This window comes from Eucalyptus grandis, chromosome 11, assembly GCF_016545825.1.
Source record: "Eucalyptus grandis isolate ANBG69807.140 chromosome 11, ASM1654582v1, whole genome shotgun sequence".
Lineage (NCBI taxonomy): Eukaryota > Viridiplantae > Streptophyta > Magnoliopsida > Myrtales > Myrtaceae > Eucalyptus > Eucalyptus grandis.
Window position 1 is genome coordinate 43,659,570 of NC_052622.1, and position 10,369 is coordinate 43,669,938.

The 10,369-nt window shown below is 41.7% G+C and overlaps 2 protein-coding genes across 2 annotated transcripts; both read right to left on the reverse strand.

The window, feature by feature from the left end:
* Positions 1–490: 490 nt before the first annotated feature.
* LOC104425841 lies at positions 491–3,565 on the reverse strand. The gene is made up of 5 exons (XM_010038656.2): positions 3,268–3,565; positions 2,557–2,717; positions 2,076–2,162; positions 1,562–1,720; positions 491–766 (listed from the first exon to the last, which is right to left on the reverse strand). Exons 2-5 carry the CDS (start codon positions 2,689–2,691, stop codon positions 689–691), a joined length of 459 nt encoding a protein of 152 aa, XP_010036958.2. The 5' UTR covers positions 2,692–2,717; positions 3,268–3,565; the 3' UTR covers positions 491–688.
* Positions 3,566–6,515: 2,950 nt separating this feature from the next.
* On the reverse strand, positions 6,516–8,420 carry LOC104425840 (pentatricopeptide repeat-containing protein At1g66345, mitochondrial). The gene has a single exon (XM_010038655.3). The coding sequence runs from the start codon at positions 8,247–8,249 to the stop codon at positions 6,531–6,533; it is 1,719 nt and encodes a 572-aa protein (XP_010036957.1). The 5' UTR covers positions 8,250–8,420; the 3' UTR covers positions 6,516–6,530.
* Positions 8,421–10,369: the final 1,949 nt, after the last annotated feature.

The following is a 10,369-nucleotide window of genomic DNA, read 5'->3' on the forward strand; positions in this document are numbered from 1 at the left end:
AGTCTGGTTATTGACTATTTCGGTGGCATTAGGGGAAGAAACTTCAATGATCCTGCTCCTCATCTGGATTTTTTCAGAAGGAAGGAACCTCTCAATAATGATGGACTTGATATAATAAGGGAATGAACAAACGGATGATGGGTACTCGTCACTGCTACCATTCTTGGACTGCTATCATCATGTCAGGTCCAAACACAAAAATGGGAAAAGGACCTTTGCTTGCGCCTCTCGAACTCACATTGATGTTTCTTGTCGTTATGCATGTAATGAGACTTATAGGCATTGGGTCAATTTTCGCTTCATCCCAAGGATCGACACTGCTGCCACATAACCGAGGCGCATTCAATAAAGTTGCACCCGCAGGGTCCCTGCAACCGTCACTGTTTTTTGTTTGCATTTGGCCTTACAGAAGAAAAAGCACCTCATCCCGCTTCCCTCGTTTGAACGTGCGTGGGGTTTCTCTAGGTTTCTGTTTCAATCTTCGCGTTACTGGCGATTTGAAGTTGGTACTAAGTTGGATTTATCGACCCAAAGTAGGCTTGTTCGTGAAGAAAGCACTAGGAAAATCATCGTGTGTAAGCAACAATCTATAGGAAACTTTCACCACACATTAACATGGGGGGGCAGACTTGATGCCATACTTATATACAGATGGCGTGTGCACTTCAATCGACTTGCTCGCCGCTCGCTACGCGCGTCTCTTCTCTTCCTCCACTTGCTCCAGCAAAGCTTCGAGCTCAGCTTCCGTCAAGCTCTCTATGCGCTTCTGTAGAACCAAAACAAGCCCAATTGAGCGTTACGAAGGAAGTAGACAGACCCAAGAGACTACATAAAGAATAAGAAATATAAAGAAGAAGCTTCAATATGCAGGCGAAATGTCCACTGCTCCTGAAAGGACATCTAGCAGTTAAATTACCACTATGCATTAACACGAGATAAACTGGTTTCAAGCAGAACAGTATAATCAACAACTAATTCCTAGAAAAGAGACCCCGCTAATTTTATGTACAAAAATTACTGTCAATTTATTCCCTTAAAACTGTAGAGAGAGAGAGAGAGAGAGAGAGATCAGTCGACACAAGAAAATCCCAAAGCAAAATTTCTCCAATTCACCAAGACTGACCTTGTCTTTCAACAAAGCAGCACTGTTTCCATGAACCCACAAGAGAACAATTCAAAGAAAGATTTCGCCACAAACAAGAATAGTATACTCTACAAACAGCAGAACAAGTTCTTTTCCACCTTAAGGCGAGAATGTATGCTACCATTTCTCTTGTAACATGCAATTCTCGGCTGAACAGATGTAGTCCTTGAGGAAGAAAAGATCAAACTTCTGAATTCCACAGAAAAGGAAAGCAAAACCTCCAGTTGACAGTTGAGTGAACATCAATACAGTGCAAGGAAGCTCTCACACAAGATAACTAACAACAACCCCATGCCACTAGATAGCATCCTTGTACTAGCAAATTCAGAATCAATTGCATAACAGCTCCCTTGGTCCAAAATATTTGCTTCTACAAGAAGTAAATGGTCATAGTCAAAATAGCGTTAGATCCTTTACCTCCATGACCTTGTTTTCATAGTCACGTAGTTGCTGAGCATATGTCATTTCCTTGTTTGAAACCCTAAATATATAAGTAGATATCCATCCAACAGTTAATCCCAACACCAGCACTAGCTGGACAACGTTCCCTGCTTGTAGAGGATCAACTCCAGCAAGCTGCATAAGACACCATACACCAACCATCAGATGGTGACTTCCCATCTTAGTGATGTTCTCTGACCAAATAAAAAGCTATAGCAACCGAAGGGAAAGAACAAAGAACTATACATACTATTGCAGAATGCTCAGTAAGACCATTCAGATTCATCTCACACCGAAGCATGCAATGACTCGAACAAGAATGCATAAATCAAAAAGGTAAGCTGTCATCCTTAGAAAAACCTTCAATCAAATATGAAAATCCATTGGGGAAACTGTTTGTCTTAGTGTCTATGTGCATACACATCAAAGCTGGACAACAGAAGAGTAGCCAAAATTTCAAGGAAAGAGAAAATTGAGAGCCACGAACTACCTCCAATCCACTTTTTAAGCCAACGCCAAGAACGGTGACTCCAAGTCCAATCAATAGAACATCCTTCCTGGAGTATCCAAAAGGAGCCTGCACATGGATTAACGGAACACACAGCCATTAAAAGATATAATGATGAAAACAGCAACAATAACAACAAACCAAGCCTTATCCGAACAATTTCCAAAATATAGTTTTGAACAATTAAAGCATATGTCACATAAGCTTGAGAAGCTTGTAGTGAGTCACCTGCAGTTCTAAGTAACGTGAGATTGAGTAATATAAGACCCATCACTAAACCCACACAGTCGTTCCATTAGGTAACCCCTACCCAACTACCTGGGGGGAAAGGAAAAAAAGAAACCCAACTTTCATCACCATCTGACAGTAAAGGAAATATAGCGCATCAAGGAATTTAATCTGGCAGCTGGCGAGTGAAAGTGAGACATTCTAAGAACAAAGAGACACTCATCACGATTCATACCTTGCCCTGATCAGAGGAACCCTCACTAACATTGCTAGAGTCTGAGGAACCACCACTTCTGGGACTTGTAAATCTCGTCCTCTTAGGCATCATCCTGTCCAATCTACTTCTGGAGGGAAAAGAATGTCTCTCCATGTAAAAGCTTCTTACAGAAGCCCTTCCTGTCAAAGAAGAAGCATAATCAGACCCTCACTCTCTTCTGCTCTTTTGATTTTTTTTTTTTTTTTAAACAAGTAAGTGAATACAAGAGAGGACAAAGGTTTAAGTGGGCTTAATGGCGGAAGCCTACTCGAGCACACAAGATCGGCCGAGTGCTTACAGACGCTCGGTCTCTTACTCTGGCCGAAAGAGTGAGTCATGGAGACAGACCCAGAGTTTACATGTACTCAGAAGGTTCCTCGCTAACTACAACACAGAGGGATAAGCAACGAGAACAGCCCGGGAAATGACTGAAAACCACTAGACGCAAAGTAAAGAATATCTTCCAACTGAAAATCCTCTCATCTAGCCAGCCACGAACACACTCCGCCATAGAAATCACGTCTCCAGAACCTCTAGCTCCAAAGAAGCTCAACGTCACGCAACGAGAATTCGCAACGGCAAGCGAACGGCTGACAGGAACCCATACAAACGAAACTGCATCCGTCATAGCTTCACGGAGCGTAACCCAGCAACTCCAGAATAAGCGGAGCACTGACTAAATTCACCCACCTCCGAATAGATCGTTGGGTGCTCTCGCATCACGACGCAGCGACGGGGAGCCGAGGCGTCCGCCGGCGAGACCGGTCCGTCCCTGGACAGAACTGCGGCGGTCCAGCTTCCGCGCAGAGGAAGAAGAAGAGCCATCGCTTCGGATCCTCCGTCGACGCCGCACCCGATCGAATGGAAGCTCGTGAAGCCGAATTGAAGAGACGGAGAGAGTCGGTCTCCCGCACTCCGCGAACCGAAAGACCGCTCGACTGACGCAATTGGCGAACGATAAGAAGCACGTGCATCGCACGCGTGAAGATCTTTTTTGCTCGATTTAAGGCCCCTCCTTTTGCCACGTCACCGAGATTAGGGGAATGCGCGCGCGAAACACTGAAAAAAATCTTCCTCCGGAAAATTTTGACATGACGCGTTACGCCAGTTAAAGGAGTATTTGGTAATCATTTTATTCTTAAAAATAATTTTTAATTAAAAATGGTTTTTTATTTTATTTCCGAAAATAATTTCTAAACACTTTAAATTCGAAATTTTATTTTCAAAATAAAATTGTGTTTGATATCATTTCAAAATTTTTAATTCAAATAGTTTTTTTTTAAATTAATATTTTTTCTTTTTACTTTTTTTTTATTTTAAGTTGGATAATCATTGACCTCAGATGATGACCAGATGAGAGTTGATGACCTCACTGAAGTGCCACTAGCCCTAGATGAGACTTCCCTTCATCAACTAAGCCAAATTAGCAATTGGGGCGAGCCTCACTAGTAGCTAGGGAGACCCGTGCAAGGCCCACGTAACTACCTGGGAGCTCGCCCAACCTCCACCCAACCAATAGTCGGCAACTAATGGCTATGGATGGCAATGTGATTGGCAGTCTAATAGTGGTTGACAATAGTGGCAGTGGACGAAGAAGAGAAGAACAAGGAAAAAAGAGAAAAAATAAGTTGGCCTAATTCTAAAATTGTTTCAAGAAATAAATGGTCAGTTTTTTTTTTTTTTTCTTGATTTTATTCCAAATTCATTATCAGGAAAAAATTTATTCCCAGAAATAGAAAATCTACCAGACAAATTTATGTTTCAAATTTATTCCTGAATACAAATGAACATAATTAAACACTATTTGGCAAGTTGCTAAACGCAGCCTAAGATTCTTAAAACAATTTTTCATGCGACGCGATCATCCCAAATCTTGGTCTCTTATCGTAGTCTCACCAATTCGTAACAATGCCTCAACAACATTTTAAATTAGACTTCCGAATCCATTATGACCGTTAAAAAATCCTAATATAGGTGCATGCATGATTAACGTCGCGTTGAATCTTCAACATCATTAAAAACAAATCTGCGACAAAATGTCTTCTCGGATGATTAAAATAAGTTTAAAGATATCAGTGAGACAAAGACGTCTACAGTAATACATTCGATGAAAAAAAGGTTCAGAATCTATTGCGAAAATTGTTTTTTTAATAAATTTCACGACAAACTTGATCTTTGGGTAACGAAAATTTGAATTCCAGAGAAAGTCCACGGAGTAAGATTTGGTAGTCGAGAGTAGTTCAAGAGCAAAAGACAGCCTTGCTCTCTTCGTAGGAGCAGAACTTTTACGATGACAAGAATCCACCTGGTTTAGATGATACATTTACCAAATTTCATTATACAAAAGACACGCACAAAAGCACATAATGCACGTGAAACTTCAATTTGTATGGCTTCCTTCTCATGTCATGTATAGTAAGGATTCGTTTCCCTAGGCTCGTAGAATTAGGCTGCGCATGGTAAAATTCTGAAATAGATATTGATTTTCGACCAGAAATCAATTTTTCAATTTCTATTCTAGGACAAGTTTCTAAGCAAAGAAACCTGTTTGATAACGACTCAAAATTTCTATTTCTGAAATAGAAATCCGTTTGATAACAAAAAAAAAATTCTATTTCTATGAATCATGCTGTCCCCATCCTTTTACCTCACTCTTCTTGATGCTTGTGATGGTAATTTCTATTTATCGATGGGCGATGTCCCGTATATAAAAACCTCACGCCATGGATGTTCACAAGCGGAAACTCTGCAAGCGCTGCTCGGCTCAAGAAATAGTTGACCGACAAAGCTCGAGCTTGTTAGCTTCATCGTAGCCCCCGACCATGGTTTCCCCTGCTTCTTTTCCTATCAAAAGAAACTGCTGCGTTGCCTTTCTTGTCTTTAAACAGATGAACTGCTACTTTCTCCAACCGTTGCCGGATCCATTCAACTTTCCCCATGAACGCATGGTCGTTGTTGAAAGCATTCTCCCTCACCTTTCAGCAGGGATCACGGTACCATTACGGAGCCTACTTTCCTAGAATGGCAATGTCTGAACAGTAGTTCGCCATGGTAACTTTGAGGGCCACCTTGCTTCTCTAACGTGCATATAACAGAGCAGCCATCTGGTTTTTAGCAACTTAAGTTTTATTGGCAGAGGCGGTAGCTCCACTCTCTCCCAAGTCTTTCCCGCAACAATTGCTCTTTTGTACTCAGCTGAGCTTATCTGGGTTTCCTGCAATTACTAGGAGAGGGACTCCTGCATCCCAATGCACATGACCAGTTTCTTCTGGGCCAAAGAAAGTCTTTCCTGACCAACACAAAATGTGAACTATGTCAACTCAACACCCACATCAAAAAACACAGAGAAAATTGTTCAGCAGGGAATGATCAAACTGTATTCAGTAATAATTCCTCCCTTTTAACAAACAAGATTTGTTTTACCTGAAAAGGTGACTCAACATATTCTTCTATTACTTGTAAGGGCATGTTCTAAGAGCACAATTGATAACAAGACATTCCAAGACTGAGCTTCTAGTATGCTCCAGAGTAGATTTTGCAAATTTCACTGGGCCGACCAACACCCACTATGAGACTACGTAAAAGCAGTTGCCAAGAAATGTTTGCATAATGCCAGACTTAATTAGGGTAAAGCAATCAGTTGCAGGCAAACTTGGTGATAGAGTAACCACAGCTTAATACAATCATAAATGAATGCCAAATCCAGTTCAGCTTACCATCCAAAGGAGTGAGACCATAGGCACTCCACTTTCAGCTCCAGCTAAATCAGCATAGAAAATCATCAAGAATTTAATTTATAGCTCTTAAAATACATAGATTCCTGAAAAATTCTTGTTGGATAGTAATGGAGTTGAGAAGGCGACTGAATTGTAGTCACCAGGCTTCTGTATGGTTCTGTCCAAAACACACGGCCTCGTGGTTCTATTTGCACATTGCAGAAACGATTCCTTTTGTCAACAGATATCAATGTTAACAGATTCCTTCGGCCCTGGGAGAAATTGAGCGAGTTCATTGCTGATGCCTGAAAGAGACAGCTTCAAACCTTTCGATTCCATCTCATTATAGATCTGAAGACACTTTCCTCTGTCACCTCTCTCGAGATAGCTTGTAATCAGCACCTTATAGAGGTTCGCATTTTCGGGTAGCGAAGGAGAATCCATATGCCTTAGATACTTCTCAGCCTCACTTAATTTTCCACATCGGCAGAGGCTACTAACCAAAGATGTGAAAAACATTGATCCACAGGGCAATCCTCTGTGCTTCATCTCATAATAGAGCTTGAGAACTTCATCACCATGGCCTTCTCTCGCATAGCCAGAAATTAATAGGGAGTACGTGGCTTCATCTGGTGAGAACCCATTATCCAACAGAAGGGTGAGCATCTCATCAGCCTGCTTCACATTACCCATTTCACACAGCTTTGCCACCATCTCATTGAAAGCAAAACACTTAGGAGATAGTCCCGTATCCAGCATTTTCTTACAGCAGCTCAAGCTCTCATCAACTCTCCCGGACTTGGCCAACCCCTCAATGAGAAGATCGTAAGTCTCAGCAAATGGTTTGAGACCTTTGTTTCCCATATCTTCCATCAGGTTCTTTGCTTCTTCAACCCTTCCAGTCCTGCAGTATGCTCCTATAAATTTAGTATGCACAAACGAGTTTTCATTGAAACCTCTCTTGAGCATTTCTTCATGAACCTTCCATGCAGAATCTAAATCCCCAACCATAACCTTGGAGTAAATAATCATTGAATAGGCAATAGTATCGAAAACCATGTTCTTCTGCAACATCCTCTTCAGCAACACCATCGCATCGTCAATTCTACCTTCCTCGAGAATCCTATGGAGTAAGCTGGCATTAACAATAACCGAAGGAGCGCATCTCTTCCCATGGATCCTGTCCAACATGTCCACGAACATCTGCAGTTTCCCTTCCTTACACAACGAATCGATCATGATTCTGGTGGTCGCCTCGCTCGGATAAGTTCTCCTCTTCATCATATGCTCATAGATCCTCCAAACGAGAGGATTCCGATCAGATTTCTGGATCACATTGATCAAAGTATTGAAAGTCGCGAGGCTCAAGGAGAACCCGCGTTCCTCCAAGTAGCAGCAAACGTCGAACCCGACCTCGAACATCCTCAGCTTGGCGTAACCCTGCACGAGCAAATCGAACACCAGAGGGTTCCCAAAAGCGATCTTATAGCAATCGAGCAGCGAATCCGCGACGGAGAGCTTCGAAGACTCCCCGGCCCTTCTCTTGAGAACCGATTCGATCAGCGCCTTCGCGTCCCTGACCAGCTGGCCCCGGACCAAGATGTTGATCGCGACGCAATACGACCGGATCCCGTGCTCGAATCTCCGCTCCTTGGCCGACCAGTGGAAGAACCCCAGGGCGCACCTCGCGTCGGCCGGCTCCTTCAGTTCCAGCAGCACCCGCTCGACGAGGGCATCGTCCAGCGCGAGATGCTCGAACTTCCGGTTCAGAGCGTCCCAGCTCCAGCCCCGCCGGAGCGAATTCGACAGCGCGACCACGACCGCGTCGGCGTTGTTCGCCGCCGCTTCTGCATTCGCGTGCGCCCGCCGAGGCGCGTCCCGCGGCAGGCGAATGGAGAGGTGGCTGGGGGGTTTGCGAAATGCCGGGAAGCGCGACGAGACGAGCCTTCGCAGCATGGCCGCGAGCCGAATTCGAGAGCTCCGGGCGGGAGGGACGCTCGGACGATCTCCGGAATCCGCGATTTATTACCTTCCGACAGCATCGCACGCCATGTCGAATTGCGACGATGAAAGTTCCGCGAAAGGGTCTGCAGAAGTGAATGCGAAGTATCTGTTTAGGATTTGCTCAGATGAAAAGCGCGTGTGTTGTTTAATCCTAGCGCAATTATTTTCCTGTTCAATCTCATTTTTTCTACCCTTTTTTATTAACTCAGTGTTATCTCTTAATTCATGAAAATTATTTGACCAAAGAAAAAAACTGGTGAAAATTAGTTCACTGTGATCAAAGCCACGCGTGTAATGTGATTTTTGCTTAAGTGCGCTATTTACTCATTAACGATCGGATCTTATTAGTGATACGGAGTCATATCATAATTATAAAAATAGAAACATGATGCCGCCATGAAACTTGATAACGACATCGTCCTAACTCTACTCTCTCTCTCTCTGGTCAATCTTTGGTGAGCTATTGGTGATATGGTGGTTGGGCTTGACATGAGTTGCATCTAGTCTAGCAAAGTGTGGGTTTCTAGGCGACGATGATAGTCCGGATGCCAAATTGAATGGTGGTGATGAAAGTCGAGTCGAGTCTAATTGGACTGGCAATAATCATCCTGGATCGACCGACAATTACAAAGTGCTCCCTGCTATTTTCACATGGGCTCAAATGGCTCGAAACTATCAACACATGTAAATTACCCAATGACATTGACTAGGAATTGGCACAAGAAGATTATTGGCGAGCTCTTTTCCCTCGCACAAGGCATAAGACTAACTTTGGGAGCTGTACAATGCACCGAGTTCTATCCTCTCGATGCTTTTGTGGGCTGGACAATAGGGGGACCAACTGAATACGCACATGAAACTGTGTCTAGAAGAGGCTCTTTTCGAAGAACGATCTGTTTATGTAAACAAAGCACCTGAGATTTTCAAGACCACGGGAGACCCCATCTACTCAAGGGTACCCATCAAAAGTTTTTCTTTTTTAATCGAAATTTAAGGCCCATCTGTTTAAAGGGAATTGTTTTTTATTATTTGATTTTTTTTTATGTCTAGACAATAGAAAACTAATTGATCTAAGGAAAATAAAAATTAACCATTTTCCTCAAGAATGATTTTCATGAAATTTTCAATAAAACAAACATACCATTAGTGTCTTCACCGTCATTTGATATCTCACTTTTTCCTTCACTTTTGAATGTTAATAACTCTTAATGGTATATTTTGGAAATTGATCATGTAGAAAGAAACTTTGTTATAAATCCTACGAGGTTAAACAATGAGAATTGGGATCATACTCTAGAAAACCATTTATAATTGTGTCGTCAAATGTGATGATTTGTATATTGGATAATATGTGTTTTAAAACCACTTCTAATCAAGTGAGACGGCTTTCTAAAAACTATTACACTAACTACAACATTCATTTAGTAAAGTGGTCATGAGACTACAAAATTCTATTTCAAACTACAATTGCTACGAGAAAAGTGATAGCAGACATGCTCAATGTCAATCGGGTTGTTGTAATTTAATCGATCTCGTGATGTATGAAACTATTAAGTTATCAGTAGACTTATATATTTAACATACCACCGCCCGAATTTCTAGAAAGTAGAGAAAGGATAATTTAAGCAATTCGCAAATCAAAGAAGTGAACTGACATGAGTCGTGGACGAACTTCGAGGAACATTTTTGTGAAGAACTCAAAGCCCAATTTAGCTTGTACAGGTCTCAATAATTTTATGAAGTTTGGACCAAAATAGGGCACAAAACCAGATTGCAACAGGTTTAGGAAATGACATTTTGGATGCCTAATCAAACTCAAAAAATCATGAAAAAAATTCCATGTTATAGTTTAAAATGTGGTCTAAAACTTTTAAGAAGAATACTAGCTCAAATTACTTAGAGTTAATACTTTGAAAAATCTCAAATTAGTACACATGTGACAAATTTACCAAAACTAATTTTTTTATCACCAAAAACCCCCCAAACTAATACACATTTGACAAATTTACCCAAAATTAGTATATTCGTGATAAATTTACCATTTATTAATTTTCATTAAAGTTGATCACTTT